At 36.8% G+C, this 17,782-nt stretch overlaps 1 protein-coding gene and 1 long non-coding RNA gene across 2 annotated transcripts; both read right to left on the reverse strand.

Annotated features, from left to right (window-relative positions):
* Positions 1 to 6,166: 6,166 nt before the first annotated feature.
* Positions 6,167 to 7,911, reverse strand: LOC148698679 (uncharacterized). Its single transcript, XR_015952133.1, has 2 exons — positions 7,499 to 7,911; positions 6,167 to 6,535 (listed from the first exon to the last, which is right to left on the reverse strand). It is a non-coding gene; the product is annotated as an uncharacterized LOC148698679 (long non-coding RNA).
* A 2,898-nt stretch (positions 7,912 to 10,809) lies between these two features.
* LOC137748998 (protein IRX15-LIKE-like) lies at positions 10,810 to 12,466 on the reverse strand. The gene has a single exon (XM_068489179.2). The coding sequence runs from the start codon at positions 12,073 to 12,075 to the stop codon at positions 11,095 to 11,097; it is 981 nt and encodes a 326-aa protein (XP_068345280.2). The 5' UTR covers positions 12,076 to 12,466; the 3' UTR covers positions 10,810 to 11,094.
* Between the last annotated feature and the right edge of the window lie 5,316 nt (positions 12,467 to 17,782).

Genomic DNA, 17,782 nt, shown 5'->3' on the forward strand with positions numbered 1-17,782 from the left:
TTCTCTTTTGCTCGCGTTTAAGACTGAGTAGGGAAAAAAAAAGCCCAAATCGGCCACCCATACCCAAATTCAAACTCGGGATTTGGCCCAGTCCATTTTCTAAGAGGGTTTCCAAAAAAATTTCAAAAAGGTCAACACAAGGAATATTCTAAGAATATTCCAAATCCATTTCGGAAATAAACCGAGCTGGATCCTGAGTTTGGATCCAGATCCGGCTCGCGGATTTGGGCTTCTTCTTTTCTTTTTTTTCTTTTTTATCCTTTCTGGTCAGGTTGACCCAATCCTAGTCGTAGGTGAAAAAGAAGGCCAGAATAAATTCCGACTCTGATCAAGGTCAAAACTCAACCATTTTCAGCATACAAATAGTCAAATTGAAGCTAGGGAGTAAGGAGTAAGATTATACCATCATGATCTCTCACGGTGGCCGGACTAGGTCTGAAACTTGTGGACTTCGCCAGTGTAAGGACCTGAAATTTCTAATTCGGAAGCTAATTACTAAGATAGGTCCCAAATTTCTTTTCTTAGCTCAATTTCAAGAAAGGATTAATCTCAGTTATTTTATAATGGATGTATCTAACCTTCTCGTTAGACTGGCTACATACCCTACAAAGGGATCAGGCCATTCGTAGTTTAGATTACGCATCTAGAACAACATACTAAAATTTCATTTCGATCCAACGGTTGGATCTCCGCCAATCATAACATTCGAGTGGCGATTGACGTTTAATTTACTAACTTACACATCCAATTCGGGAAGATCCATACGTCGGATTCATGATCCATAAGTTCCTAAAGTCCTCAAATATTATGTACTATAATGTCTCAAAGTTTGTTGACGATCCAATGGTCGGATCGTCGATTCCTAAATTAATCAAGCATTGTATCGTAGCGAAATTTAGGTTCAACCAATCCACCTACGCCACACGATTATCAAATTTAAACTCAAGAATCTAATGTGGCTTAAAATGTCGTCTATGGCCCTCTGGCCACGCGTCGCCGCCAATGGCGGTCGGCTGCCTTGGCTTGCCGGAAAATTTCAACTATTTCTAAAAATTCTCAAAATTTACAAAAATGAAAATCTCAAAGAGTATAACAAACTTTATACCTATGGCCAAGTCCAATTTGGCCGGGAAAAGCTCTAATTTGTCTCGAAACTCGCTGGAACCTTAGAAATTTGGTGGCCTCGATCCACCACCTCCGGTGCTCTGCCGCCCCATCCAAGGCTTGGGACCTGTTCCTGGGTTCATGAGGAGTCGACCCATGGTGGTGGTCGACGGTGATGGTTACACGAACGATGGATCGCCACCGTGACACCCATGAACTCACCCTCGGAAGTTTCTCTCCGTTTCAAGGCCAATTTCACTTAAATTTGAGATGGAACTTGAAGAAGAGAGGTCGTGGAGTTTTTTTTTGAGTGGTGAAAATGGTCGTTTGGCAGGGAAAACGTCGGAATCAGCGTTGGAGTGTCTTGAATACGGGTAAGGTCGATGGAAGGGGACTGGGTCATAAGGGATCCGGTGTTCTTCTCCCCCTTTCTCCTTTTTCCTCCCTACTTTTCTGATTGGGTAGTGCCCATTTCTCTCTCCCACATCCCTCCACATGGCACCTCAGAATTATCTGGAGAAATCCCGATTATAGTCAAATGAGCATTTCACCCCTAACTTTGCTCGCTTATAACTTCTTCGTTATAACTCCAGTTCATGAACAGTTTTCCCCTACACATTCGTGAGATTGAACTCTATCCAAATATGTCAAGAAACATGACAAAATATATGAGGATCAGGTACGTCCTCAAAAAATTACATTTAGCCCTTAGTGCATTTTCGTCATTTCCACTTATCGAAAAAAAAAATTCCACACAATCACATATTCTAAATTTTCCAGGGTATTATATCTAGAATTTGGGAAATATTTTTCTCGAGATATTTTGTCATAAAACCAGTCCAAAACACACAAGCATGCTCATAATCGAACCATGAAGACAAAAGTATAAGATTTAGAGTATTCCCAAGGCTTACCAAGTCTGTGAACAGCGGAGATTCATCGGGAAAATAATGGTCTCGTTGGGAAAATATGGAAATCGAGTTCTCGGGTTCGAGTTCTTAACCTTGGTTCTAGTTCTGGGCTGAAACGTTATAACCTTTATCGACGTGGTGAAATTTGGTGGTGGCTTGAAGGTTTGGTTTGCCATAGATGGCGAGTGGTGGTGGTTCGAGGTGGTTGCACCCTCTCAATGTTTGCCGAGGAAGAAGGAAGAGAGAGAGAGTTGAGAGTTTGAGAGAGGTGAGGTGTGATAGGAGCATATTCATGCGACTTAATTAGCTTGTTCTCGTGCATTTATGTTGTGTTTCCTTAGTTATTTTAGTGTTTAAAGTCACTTTTGTGTATTTTCATATTATAAAGCCAAAGTGTGCAAGAAGATGCAAATTGGAGTCTTTTGGAGCAAAAGAGGAATGAATGAGTTGAAGACTTGAAGAAAGATGGATTCCTACTTCAACGAGGATTCCTACTTCAAGTAGGAAAGTTAAGCCTAGGTTTCCCATTTTGGTAACCTTTCCTAATCTTAAAAATCCTTATTTTCCAGCCACTTTGAAGGCCTTGTATGCACTTTAGGACACAAAACAAAGGCCCTAGACCTCCTTACAACCCTTGCCGTGGCCTTTCCTTTTCTCTCCTTCCCTTGCCGTGCAAGGGGGGGCATTTTTGTCCCATTTTATGCACTTAAACACATGCCCCTCTCTAAATAAAACCCTATCCGCACCTTGCAGCCAATCCCTTTTTAATTTCTGATTTGATTTCCTAATTCTAGCAGTCTTTGACTTAATTTTAGTTAATAAAATTAAGCTAGGGTTTTAATTTCTGAAACCCTATATATTCTAAGTTTAGCCGCACCCTAGGAATTCTCTTTTAATCATTCATTCATCATTCCCTTTTTCAGCCGCAACCACCATCAACCCTAAAACCTTTTTGCCGCAACTCCCATCCATTCCAGCCACTTCCCACTCTCTGCCGCAGCCTTCCCACCATTGCAGCCACTTCAAATCATCCATCTACACCTCCATACACCACCCATAAGCCTTGTTGTAACCCTTTACCACCCTAAATCCATCCCTAAACCAAAATAACATCCAAAAACCCCCTAAACCCTCTCTGCCGCATCAAGGAGAAGAAGAAAAAGGAGCTTGACGTGCAGAAATTCAACGTGGAATTGTTGGGCGTTTTAGGTGTAATCAATCTTTTGTTCTCTATGTTTAATTTCAATTTTGTTTCTCTTTATGTGAACATGAGAGGCTAAATCCCTAGTTAGCTAGGGGGTGATTCAAAACCATGTTTAGGCTTGCAATATGAATTGATTACCTTTGGTTGGAATTTCATGAGTTGTGGATTCAATTTGTTTAACTGCTTGATTGATAACTTATTCGTGTATGTTTATTGAGAATGCACGCTTAGTTTTCATGCATGAATATGATGCTAGAATATAAGTGAGTTTCACCTAATAGTTACAAACTTATATTCACAAGTAGTGGAGGTCGCTTATAAACGATCGCGTTAAATGAATTCTTGGCACTAGTTTCATGCTCATCATAGTAACGAATGCCTCGTCAACACTTATAGTTTTCATGTTGCTTAATGATCTTTGATTGTATCTTTATTGTGCTTTTCACGTAAAGGACTTTTGGAGAATGTTTTGAATTGTTGTATGCGCTGTCCCATCCAATTCATTAACTTAAGGAGAACTTGAAGGTTAATTTAAGCGAACCTAATTAACCTGGGGTGTTGAGTTTCATGATTCATCGAAATACCAACTGAAAATCATCTTGTATGCAAGTGTGACATGTGTGGAGAAGAACCTTCTAGCTAGCATTCCATCCATATTTTCATCAAATTCGTATTTACAATCTGTTTTTATTACAATCTGTGCACTTTGGTTTAATTTCGTCAAAACTAAATCCCCCTTTACTTTAGTGTTCAATTTAGTTAGAAAGTGTCTTAGTTTGTGTTTCTAAGTGTTTTGATTCAATTTATCACCCAAATTCGTCCAAATTAGTGTAGGTGCTCAAAACTGCCCATATTGTGTTTTTAAGGCTGTTTTGAGTGTTTTGGCGCTGTTTTGAGTCTTTTGGTTTGTTTTAGTGTTTTAGTGTTTAGTTTTGCATTCTTTGAGTCTAGTTTAGTGTTTTAACCTTTGTTTTACGTTTTTGAGTCACTTTTCAAGTGATTTAGCAATCCCTCCTAATCCCCGGTTTAGAACGATCTCTACTTATACATATACTACAATTGTCAAAAGAGGGTTTTAATTTGTGTGCTTATATATTTCGCATCAAGGTGGCAGAAAATGAGAGGTCCAAGAGAATGAGGGGACACGGGATAGGTAGAGTGGGGATCCCACATGGGTGAGTTCCCACCAGACATAAAAGAAGAAAAAAATCTCCCCTGAAAATATTAAAATAATCATGGCATATCTAGAATAGTGAATTTACCAAAATGTCCTTGGTAATCGTTGTTTCGTAAAATCTTCATCATAGCTTTGAATTAGGTTCTGTTTGCGCCCACATGTTTGTATCGTCGAGTATTACAAGGATGCGCTAAAAGAATAGGTCATACGTCTCGCTACACAGCGGACAACGAAAGTCAACATTCTCTCCTTTAGGGGTATTTTCATCAATTCACTCTTTTAAAATTTATAAAATCGTAAAATTTGGGACTGGTTGTTACATGAAGAATTAGAGAGAATTGGAGATATTTCATAGTGTATTTTATGCATTCACAAATCTCATCTCTTCCACGAGATTTCGAGGGAAGTGAATCAAAATTTTACGTGGAATCTCTAAATCAATTAAACTCAATAAAAATCAATTAAAAAATCTCTCAAATTCCCAATTGAATATACCAAAGTTGGGGTTCCACCATAAAACCAATTGGCAATATGAGGAGTAGCCTAACCTCTTGTAAGGCATGTCTTACTATACACCATTTCTATAAATTCAGTCAAAGTAAATGTTAGAATGGCATATGGTTCATATTTAAGAAATATAAGGGGTATTTTAAAAATTAAAAAAAAAAAAAAAAAAGTAGGATTTTATGAGAAATGGGTTGCCACTAGATGGTGAAACATGGTAGAGAGAGGAGTACACATGGATAGATCTGACAATTTTTTTGTACAACTAACTAAATAGGAGTTGATCTCATATAGCTTTTAGAGACTTTATAAAGTCCAAGCAATTTTTTAATAACCGTAAAAATTTGAACGTGATTAGATCTAAAAAGGGTAATGAATTATATCTTGTGTGTAAAAATAACACACATGACTTATGTAAGTTATGTCACTCGGTCGGGTTGATTTTATTGATTTCTTGCATGAGTGGATCCTTCATAAGACCAGTGTGTTAATTTACAAGTGATATTGCACAATAATGTTATATTTGAGCATAATTGTAACACAATAATATATTTGACAAAATATTTTATTGAGGTTGAGGTAATGTGGCTAGGAGTCAAGATTAATTAGGTAAAGTGGCGCATGAGCTTTATCTTGTCTTAGGAAAACAATGTTTGTATCTACTACCATTTGCATATGAAAGAAAAGATTCTTAAAATTAGTTAGTGGTCAAGACTAAAATATATGTAAGGTACCATTTGGTACGCAAACGGGATGGGAGGACGTAATGGGACGAGACAAAACGAAGGTTCCGTGTTATGTTTTGTACGCGCAGGATAAAACGGGACGGTTGTTCCGTTCTACATTTGGTACGCACTGGAAGGAACGAAACCAAAAGATTGAATGACTAACTTACCCCTGTTCCATCTGTTGTTTGGTACAATGTGTATGCGTGGGAGAGGACGGGACAATTTTTTTTTTTTTTTTTTTTGAACTTGTTCATATTTGAACACATATATGCTTATCTGTAATATATTTTTTACACTAGAACATGGTTGAAGATATGTTATGCCATGAATTCTATCTTGTTGACCTTAGGGTGATGGATAATTGCTAAAAGGTTACTAAGAATATTGACCATGTGTTCAACCTCGCAGTTGATATGGGCGGAATAGGCTTCATTTAGTCCAACCATTCCGTCATCGTTTATAAGAATACCATGATTAGCTTTTGGAGTGCAGAAGAAGCAAAACGAAAAACAAAGGCAGAGATTTTAGAGAGAGAAAGTGAATAACTAAAGATTGTATTCCTTGAACAATGAATGAATTACAAAGAGAGAGAGAGAGGTGTATGTTATTTATACAAGTATTCTTGGCTTCACTCATAAGCTACTAACCAACTAACTTCCTTATATCCCTACAATCCCAACAAACTAACAACTTTCCTACAATCTCAACAAACTAACCGCCTTGCTGATGTGTAACATTCATGCTGATATGTCTGTAGAGCCATACTGATGTGTACATATTAGTCAACAGACCCATGGCCTAAAGCAATAACTTTATGTTTCTTGAGTATTCATCTAATAAAAGGCTATTTGGGACAAGACTGGATCTTTAAGATAATCTAATGTGTTGCAACAACATACATGGAGACCTATAAAACAAAAAGCAAAGAGCATTGGTAAGTAATAATAAAACATAAAAACTACACAAATCACAATCTGAAAAGTTTTAGATGCATAACTTCCTAATGAATTTTAGAGCAATTCTAAAGCCATAGACAAACTAGTCCGGCACCAAAGTATGTGACTCCATGCATCATATGCCTTACAATAAGCACTAGATTCAAAGTTCAGGACAAGAACAGGACCTAAATAATCCGATAACCAAACACATCATATATTCTTTGCAAACTGAAATCAAGATCAATAATGTTTCACAAAATCTAAGGTGCGCATCATACCGAAGATCACATTTTTTTTCAGATTAAAAAAGCACAAATCTTTCACAAAACCCAATTGCACAAAGATTTATTTTTTCATATTTGTGTCCTCAGATTCATGCAGTAGAGAGAAATACATCTAAAAGATTTATCTTTTTAGTGTTCAATAAACCCAAAAATTTTGCGGCCCTTGAATAAATAAGATCAGCAACAAAAAATAAAAAAGAAAACCTTAATTAATTAAAACCCAGAAAAGTTTCAACAAGCTATCAATTGATTAAAGTCAAAAACTGAGATTCAACAAGCTATCAATATTCAATCGCATACCTAGGTCAATCTTCATGAACGACATGCGAATACATAAACAAGAAACAAAAACACATAACACAAATACTTGCTCACAATGTAACCACAAAGAATGGATGTTGAGTTTAAGTTTGTACTATTAGGTCATTTACTCTGTGTAGATTTACAACCAAAACACAAACATACCACTAATCAAATACAATTCCCAAGCACAAGTTAAACCAGAGAAACCAAGAAAACTAACTTATTTTCTCATAATCATCCTATTTTCCCAAAAATTGAAAATTTCCATGAAAAAATCAAGAAAACGAAAAAGTAAAACCCAATCAAAAAAGCAAAATTAAAGATCTATAGAGATCAAGATCGAACCTGGAGATGCAGTGGCTACTAGAGAAGTTCAAGATCGAACTTGGAGATGCAGCTACTACGAGAGGATGAGGAGAGGATGAGGATGAAGGCTACGGGAAGAGGTAGCGGCAGAGAAGATGGAACAAAGATGAGAGAATTTTAAGGCTTGTTTTATGATTTGATAGTGTAAATAATGAAAAAGATCTGGGGCATTTTTGTCCTACAATGTTACAATTTTGTGTTCCATGGCGGTGGAATGAGTTGTTCCAGGGGATGAGGTGGAATGAAAATTCAGTCAAAACTCATTCCATGGGACAACACGTTCCATTGTTTTTGGCTCTTTTTGGCTCACCAAATGTGGGACGGAACGTCTCATCCCACTGTGTTCTATTTCGTTCCACGTACCAAGCGGTACCTAAATGACGATTACATAACAAGATTTCTAGTATTGTAGTTCGAAAAAATATTATGTAAAATAATCATATCTAAATATTATAGAGAATAACAGATACATATAACGGTCCCCCTTGCTATAGAAAGAGGCAATGCCCGCACATATAAGAGAAAAACAGGTAATGACTAAATGGATAGGTTGTTTTCTGCAAAAGTATGCGTCAATCTTTTGATGAAAGTTGCCATGTTTATTCTACTGTTATATTCAAATAATGCCACATATATTACCATATATATACAATGTAGATAAGTATGACAATTCAGAAATCAAAATAGCTCTCTATACCATTTTAATATATATTCCTGTCATAGTCTCATTATCCCGGGTGGGTGACGGAAAAAGGAGGCGTGGGTGAAGCCGTGAAGGGAAGGGATGGGACAATGACGAAGGAATTGGCAAGTGGGTTCCATTTGTGCCAGATCATAAGGTTTAACCGATCGGACTTGAGAGTACTTTCACTGTGCTCTTTTGCCCTGTGGACAGGCTCCATTTGCAATTCAATCCCCTCCCAAAGTGGAGCCAGCTCATTCCAACAAGATTTGAGACGATGGAGCCTGTATTGCAGCCCACTAAGTAGCAGTTGAATACGGACCGTTTGATTTCCAAATCAACGGTTCATATTTTTCTGTTTTAAAAATTAAAAAATAAGAAAAAAAACAGAAATGGTTTGTATGGACACGTATCACAATATGGACGGTTGGATTTCAAGTTCAGCTTAATTAAGTTAATAAAAAATTTAAAAAATTATAATTTTTTTCCTATAAATACCTTACTATTTTCTCTCATCTTACACCACATTTCAATATTTTCAACAATTCTAAATATGGAAGTCGCGACAGAATTGGTTAAAAATCTTATCAAAATCTATCCACAAAAATTGTACTTTCGACTAATGACACATGGACGTGACGAGATCGGTTAAAAATCCTATCCGAAATTAAAAATATTTTTATTATTTTAGAACATAAAAAATACTAGTATTTTATTGTCTATTGTCATGGCTATTCAGTTTAGGGGTGGAGATGCAAAAGATAATTATTGTTCATTAAATATAGTTACTATTCACTGGAGGGGATTGAATTGCCTATTGCCAAGGGGAGCCTTTACACACTGGAAGTGCTCTGAAATAGGGCATGGTGAAAGAGATTAGTATATACACTTGTTGGGGGTTAAGTGAGAAAAATGAGTTTCAGGGAAAAAAATGAGAGTGAGTTTGAATTTTAAGAGGCGTTATCATAAATAAGCCTAATGTATGTTAACTTAAAGAGGTCGACTATGATACATGCATTTACTTAATACATTCACCATTTAACGGTCATATATATGACCATATCTAACAATAACCAAAGTGAATGTACTTTAACCAAATCCCAAAATTAAAAATGATAGGTCCCATACAATTCCCATACAATTACTCTAATATCTTGCACGATAAACGCTTTTATTTTTGTAATAGGCTTGAGCAGTTGAGCTCGGTTTGCCGAAAAGGTTGGTACATGGTTGTTCGAATTTGGTTCACTTAACATGTCAAACAATTGAAAATCTCATGTAGTTGGAGCTATCATTAATCAATTAATTATGTTATTATGTCTATGCTTACGGCATACATGGATTGGAATTTTAACGAATTATTTGTTTGTTTGATCCTATTTCTTTGACCATCTGAGTATGGGGGAGACAAACTCCCCAACGTCCCCATTACCGGGAGGAATAGATGATACCACCAAGGTAGTTTGTTAGAGCATCTCTAATGCAGACTTTAAATGAGGTCAGGTATAGTCCTTAAATATAGAGACAAAAGATTTTTAATGGGTCGGAATACAAGTGTCCTTAAATATAGAGACAAAAGATTTTTAATGGGTCGGAATACAAGTTTTTAAAATATCTAAATATATAGAGACTTGTTGAATAACTCAAATAAATCCTCAAATATAAGGACTATGTATAGGGACTCAAAGAGTGAGCCCACTGTTAATTTTGAGTGGAAAACACCACTCACTTGTAAATGTTACTCAACAGCTTCTATTTTGGTTTTTGTCTTGATTTTGAACCAACCCATGTGAATGCTAGTAGCCATTCTTGTAGCTTTCCTATTTTTTTAATTTTTTTTGGAACCGTTGCGAAACCAACGATAAAGATAGCTTTTTGGTTTTTATCAACGGTCATAATACTCCAAATATTTTAGGCCTTACATTTAGAGATTATATTATATATAAGGGCCTTCTATTGCAGACATATTCCTTTAGGGACCCAAATATTCTCTTAAAGTCTCTAAATAAGTCCTCAAAATTGGTGATGAGAATCCCTAAATAGGGACTCCCATTGAAGATACTCTTATAGGAGAAATTTTTAGTTGTGAATGGCACACGGATAGTACAACACGTGTTTTTATGCAAGTGGTGGAATTTTTTAATCTTTTAACGCACATAACCCATCATTTAAATAAGAACACGTGATGTACCACTTCGTGTGATAATCACATTGAAAAATCTCTCCTCTTATAGAACTATGAGGACTCTCACATCACCAAGACATTAATACAAAGACTCATTCTAGAGAGAAATGTTAATCAAACACAAATCCAAAAAAATAAGATGTAAATATGAAAATAGAAACGTTAATTCACCCTTCCACAGTTTCTCCTACACTCCTTTAGCAAAATAATTTCCACACACTGCTTTTATTGACCCAATTTTTTTAATGGAGTTCGAATATTGATTTTGAAGTGCAGAATAACAAATTGAGATTTTTTTTTTTTGGTCAAACGACATATTTTGTTAGATTAGTCACTAACAAAATTCAGATCAACGTCATCATGTAAGAGCTCAACTCTTTTCCACCATTGTAATAAATGACCACTTACATGTTGAATAATAGCTTGGACGAAAACTGAATTTCATATTTTCATTTCAGTGTAATAAAAATTACACTTTTGCTTGCATTTCCAAAAAAGAGTATTATTTTTACAACCCACCCATGAAAAAAAAAAAGAAAAAAAAAAAGGAAAAAGAAGTTCTAAAAATTTAAAAACCAAAATCAACATAAATATTCACCCACGCTTAGTGCTTACCTCTTTTGTATGCCACATAATTTCAAATAACACTTGCTGAATCTTGCATGATGATGATTATTACTACCAAATTTAAACACCCACCATCACTAATTAAGACGATGCTGAAGAAGAAGAAGCAGAAGATTTCTTTGCTGCTGACGAAGACGACGTCGTGCGGTTGCCGCAGAACTGAAAGCTACTCTCCTCCATTCTCTCCAACACGTAATGCCCCATCGTCTCCGTCGCCTCCACCAAGTTCTCCCGACACAAAAACTCGTTCCCAGCAACCCTCACCTCCGTCCCGCCAATATCATGCACAAACACGTGCGTCTTCCCGTTCCCACCCTTCTTGCTCCTGGCCAGCACCCCCGACGTGAATATCGGCATCACTCTCCCGGGCGCGTCCGGCCACCCGCCACGGGGCCCGTCCACCAGGATCACGTCCCACTCGACGTCGTACACGTGGTTGGGCAGGTCGTTGATCCCCAGCTTGCACTCGGAGAAGAGCAGATTCTGCACCGGCCGGCACTCGTTGCGTATTTGCTCTTTTGCCACGGCGATGAGCTCCTTGGTCTCCTTCACCTTTGTCGTGTACTGCACGTCGTAGGCGTCGATTTCGGGGTGCTTCTCCTCCATGTAGGCGGCGTAGTACCGGTTCTCGTCGATGTACACGGTACGGCCGTTGTTGTTTAGGGCCTTCCAGAGTAAGGTTTCGTGGGTAAGCCCGAAAATGAGCAAGTTGCATGGGGTGGAGCATTTTCGGAGCGCATCAGAGATGGGCTTGATGTCGGCGTACGACATTTTGAACGTGTCGTTGGATTTGGATGCGTAGTGGAGGAGGGTGTTGATGACTGTGGTGGGGAGCTGTGGGGCGGCGGTGTTAGTGGCGGTTATTGTGGCGGCGGGGATTGTGGTTGTCGTGGTGGTGCTGGTGGATGAGTACGCGTATAAGCCGCTTGTGTAGACGATTGTGAGGAGGAAGGCGAGTGTGAATAATGACATGAAGGCCAGAAGCCATAGGCGGTTGGAGTTTCCTTGCTTTTGGATGTAAGGATGGAGAAGGATCAGCTTTGTGTTGGTATTGTTCTTCATTTTTTGGGAATTTTACTTGGATTTCTTCACAGAGATCACAGAGAGAGAAAGAGAGGTTGATTATCAAGTGGAATTTGTGTTGCAACTGATCATCTGAGTCTCTCTCTCTCTCTCTCTCTCTCTCTCTAACTCTCCCCTCACTCTCTCTAAACCAAGTAATTTCTGAGGAGAATATTGGAGAGGGAATGATTTTTAAAGAATGTGTAGAATAAGCAAGCAGAAAATTGAAGCAATGTTGGATGAAGAAATTGAGGGTGACCTTACAATCACCCTCTTAGCATTCCATAAATAAAATTACAAAATAATTTTAGAATAAAAATGATTTGTTTATTGTTGTTTCAGAGATGTTTAACTGTTGTTTAGTTGGTGGTTTGTTTGCATGTAATATTTTGATTTATTTTATGTGTTTTTGTAATGTGTGCATGTTTTGTGGAGTGGGGGGGGGATAAAAACAATGGGGGAGTTGGTGGGTATAGGTTTTGTATTGACCACATAACTAATTATAAGCATGAAGTCGCTTTTCCTTGTACGACTTAGGTTCCCTTCTCAAGTAACCTCTTTGAATATGCAAACTTTCTCAAATAAGTTGGTGCTTTTGAAGATGACTACTTACCTGATTCAAGAACTGTCTGTTCCATGCTTACTGAATATATTAAACATGGTCTATAATTATTAGAATATGTTAGATTTTATGTTCGTGTTTTCAAATTATGTTCTACCGAATAATATGAGAGAGACTTGGGAACTCATTATGAATATGACAATATTAACCTTTTTTTAGTTTTGTTTTCACTTGTTTTGTTTTGCATTGATACCTATTTTTGAATCAATTAAAAGTCTCATATCCGCGTTTCACAAAAGAAATCACAATTTATATAAAATGATTCCACTTCTAAGTAAATCGAGTCTGTTTGCATAAAAGTTCCACACTTATTGCTTACACAAGTGATTAGGTAAGAACAATATCTATGCTATCAGTGGTGAACTGCAACCCGTCTCTCTGAAACTACAATGCCAATCACCAAAGGTTGTTTACAGATAATACTTCCATCCTTCCTGGAAAAGACTTTCTTCCTTCCTCACTAACGTTGCATCATTTCTATGTACAAATATCATAATTTAAACTCTTTATTCTCTATATCACCATGTAAAGAGTAGCTTTAATAAATTATCATTCGATTACAATTTAGTCATCCTTACGTGTAAAGCAAATTGACAATTATGAATAAAAGAGAATCAACAGTTCCAAACCCATTATGAATAAAACATGTTTTATTAGATTATGTGGTATTATATTCTAATTATGTTCTACCAAATATATGAGTGAGACTTGGGAACTCATTATGAATACGCAAATATAGTTTTTTTTTTTTTTTTTTTTTTTTTTTTGTAATAAAGTTTTCACTTGCTTTGTTTTGCATTTGATACCAATTGCCAAAGGTTGTTTTTTCTTTAAGTACTCCTATTGGTGACAAGACTCTCCTCTATCAATGGATATAATTGGCAATGATTGTTAGACAAACTTATATTGAAATTGTTAGACTGAATTTCTTGGTCATAAGTTTTCTAGTATTATAAATTGATTTCTTGTATTAATCTTAATACAAAACCAATTAAAGTTGATAAAGGTCGTTCTCTTCGTTAGACCAAGGTCTAGTTTCAAATTTCGTTGCCGACAATTCTTATTTGTGGGTAATCTGTAAAAACCAAAAAAGGGCATAAAACCCCTCTGTAAGGCCCCAAAGAAGCTTGTGGTATGCCTTGACCTTGCAATGAGGTAGCCTTCCCTCCCCCTAAACTTTTCGGACCAAAATAAAAAAATCAATATAAGTTTCCTCATACACATAATATGTGCTTTAGCTTGTAGCATCAGCAATACAATGTTTCCTTCAAGCTTTGAAGTGGGTGCAGTATGATATGACACAAAATAGTATGAACATTACAGAGAAAAACTCTCTCTATAAATCAAAAGTTAACTTTAGGAATACCCTTAATTTGTATATATCTAAAACCAACTCCAACTCCTATATAGAATACGATTAATGCAGGAACCAACAGGATTATATATTTGCCTATCGCAACAACACCCAGAAACTGGTCCATTCATCTGCGCCTTGAGAATATTTCAATCTTGCACCCTGTAAGGAATCTTTGCTTAATCTTTTTCCTGGAATTTGATTCAAGGATAATAATAAGGATTAGGTTAGCAAATTGAGGTTTATTTTTAGATTGGGGTATTACGTATTACAGTTCAGAAGTAGGATAGGAATTAAAATTTCTTCCCTTCTATTTAGGGTTTATGTTTGCATTACTTTTGCTTTTTGTTATACAATACAAATCTACGGATTCTGAGTCTTTACATTTAAGCTTTGCGCATTTCGCTAAATTTCCACCACTATAATAATCTCACGATTTAGAACATGATGAAGTTAGTTTTTATAAAAAGTAATAAGTTTTCTGGCGTCTATTAACTCTTTGTTGTCCATCAGTTGACGCGTCCTCATCTTTTGCCGTTCACATCTTCTTTCGGCTCTCTTGGGTAGTTCCCTGCGTCCCTTTGCCTCCAGCTCGTTTTTTAATATTTTCCTCAATAAATGGCATTACAAGTGCTGCGCATCAGTTAGAGCGGCTTGGGCTTCTGAAGTGTAATATTTTCCTCCAACTGGTTTTATAAGCCTAGTTCCATCATTGTTTGCATGGTGAGCTCTTGTTCACGGCTAACTGCGGTGGAATTAAATTTCGTGCAGTCAATGACCTCGTTAAGGTAAAAGAAGAAGGAAAAAAAAAAAAAAAAAAAAAAAAATTACCTTTGCTGCATTTGAAATGGGGAAAAGGAAAAAGAGAGCACAACTTTCAAATTATCAGAGAGACGGGACTCACTTTCAACAACACCGATATTATTTCTAATTTGTTTATTACTACCTGCACAGTCCAACAAGTATAAAAAATTTCCACAAAAAATCTCGGTATTAGATGAAGCAGAATTATGATATTTGAACTCTTTTTTCTTTCTTTCAACGCCTGATTTTGAATATTCAACAACAACAACCCCTACTTTTTGACAAGGATATATACATCTTTCGAAAAAAAGAAAAGAAGCATGAAAAATAAGATGCTTTTGTTAGCTAGATTGATTGAGAGATCGAGAGAGAGCCCCACAAGGATTTTAACGTTGGAACTATTATGGAACTATAAATTGTGGTGCTTTTATTTGCCCCGACACAAAGAGGGTGCTTTTGATTTCTTAATTGGTATTCAATATGCTCAAATGTGATATAATACAAATTTACATGCTTGAATTGAACTCAAGTGGTCCCACTTTGATGGTGTCTTTCCTTTTTTTAATAATGACTCTATGTGTTAGATTTGAATTGAATTTGAATCAAGCCTCGACGTGCATTCAAAGTTGATATCTATGTATTTTTCATATCCCCATAGAAATGAAGGTTAAACCAGAAGGACTTACCTACCTCTTAAGATGATACCTTAGCGTTTTGAGCTGACAATCTAATGCCATATATGTTTCAATTTTCTCACATATCATTCTTTTATTAATTTTAGACGTAAATCTTAATCATGTATGCAAGTTTCTCTCTTTAGACCATCTCAACCCTTGGGTTAAAATTTGAAATTTTTAATAGAAAACTTCATCTTAATCCTTAAAAAAGATGAGTTTTAGACTATGACCTTGTGTAAGATTAAAATTCAATTTTAGTCCCTAGTATATTTAATCATCTCTTTTATTAGTTATATTTTGATGTTTTATTTATCTTTTTATTCTTATTTTAATGTATTAATTACATTTAAATTTAATTTTCATTTCATTTATCATAATATATTTTAATGTCTACATTTAGGCAATTAATTTTTTTTTTTTTTAATATATCGTCCGACAACAATTTTGTATGTTCTTCATTTAGGTACATTAATACATTTGAATATTTCAATATATCCATCAATACAAACATATAGGAACATTAATTCATCGATACAAACATACACATGCATTTCAGTACGTACGATTTGGTACACACATTTGATTTTTTTTAGTACAACTATATATTTTACACTAAGGCGAGGGGGGTTCAGCTAATGTGACAACCCGTTCCAAATTTTACGTTTTTATTTTATTTTAAAAGCGTGAATTTACGAAATTGCCCTAGAGGTAAGGACTTTGACTTCCGTTGACCATTGACTTGAGAGATGTGGGACTTATTCTTTTAGAATATCCTCGTAGTACTCATTGGTACGAACATATAGGCGAAAGCCGTTTGCGAGTCCGGATTATAACGATATAGTTACGGATGTTCGAAATTGGTTATTCATGGTTTAGTGTTTATTTAAATTAAATCCCCACTTTGTGGGGTGAAGCCCATTCAGAAATAGAGGAAAGAAAGAAAAGGAAAAAAAAAAAAAAAAAAAAAGAGGGTGGGGGGGGGGAAGGAAGTGGCTTCCCGTCCACCCGCACCACCGCGAGTCCATTTTCCAAGGCCGATTCCGGCCAACTCTGGTGGAGTTTTTCGATGCCACCACCACCATCTTGAAGCTCTCATTCCCCTCTACAAAACCCACCCAAGAACCACCTTGATTAACCATGGTATGTGGCGGTTTGAGGCCACGAAAGTTGACGAAAATCAATGGTGCTCCGACCACCCTTTTCGATTTTCCGGCAAATCGGCAAAGCGATGGCCGATGCCACCACTTGGGCTTTGTAGCCCATCATCCCAGGAGCAAAACCCAACCAACCTTGACCCCGTTGGACCACCGTAGACGACGAATCGACGTCGGGAAGTTTTAGGCACCCGCCGGATTTGTGGGTAAAATTGACCATCTTCCGTCCACTTTTGGACTTCGTGGCAGGGACCAATCATTCAGGAGGCCTCGATGCGTGCGCTAGAGAATCATAGTGTGGACTTCAGGTGAGTGGATCTTTTCCTTTTTATCGTACATATTGTTGAGAGTTCTATCGACACTTTTAAATTGATTAGGTATATTACCTTCATATAATTATTGTGAATGCTTGAAGTACCTATATGAACTACGAATGACTTGATCCCTGTTTAGGGTACGTAGGCAGTCTAACGAGACGTTAGATGCAGTCATAAAATATTTGAGACAAAAGCCTTGCTTGGGAAATTGAGTAATGCGAAGGAAATTGGTAAAGGCAAGTTTTAGTTTTATGAATTAGTTTGTTAAATTAGTGTTAATTGGGTTGTCATGGATAATTATCCCTGAAAATAAGTAGTTTGGGAGTATGGCGTTATTGATTGTACACTTCTCACTGTATTGTTTATAATTGAAAATGCTACGACATGGTTGAGTATTAGATTGCATCATGGTATATCCATATGTATATTACTTGCATATAATTATTAGGAATGCTTTCAAGTGCAAAGGTGGACTCAGGACACCCAGGTAAGTTCAGGTGAGTTTATGGTATTAGTTGAATCGACTGAGTTATAGCATGACTACAATTATGTGTTAGGCAACTTTGATATTGTCGTACTGGTTGCCATGAGTTCCACATGTTATATTGAGATGCATTGAGAGCTCATAAACCTGCACCCCGGTGTTAGTGCTCCCGCCCGTGGCCAAGGCACAGTCCTTCACGTGATGTTCACCTCCCGCACCTTACGCTCACCTTGGATTCAAGGTAGGTGCACAGTCCTGTCGTACAGACCACTTTAGGTGGTTCCGACTCATAGGT

Source organism: Pyrus communis, chromosome 2, assembly GCF_041283825.1.
Source record: "Pyrus communis isolate YQ-2024b chromosome 2, ASM4128382v1, whole genome shotgun sequence".
Classification (NCBI taxonomy): domain Eukaryota; kingdom Viridiplantae; phylum Streptophyta; class Magnoliopsida; order Rosales; family Rosaceae; genus Pyrus; species Pyrus communis.

What these genes read in the sequence shown, in the direction of transcription:
- LOC137748998 (XM_068489179.2), bottom strand. Translation starts at nt 12,075, where the DNA reads ATGAAGAACAATACCAACACAAAGCTGATCCTTCTCCATCCTTACATC.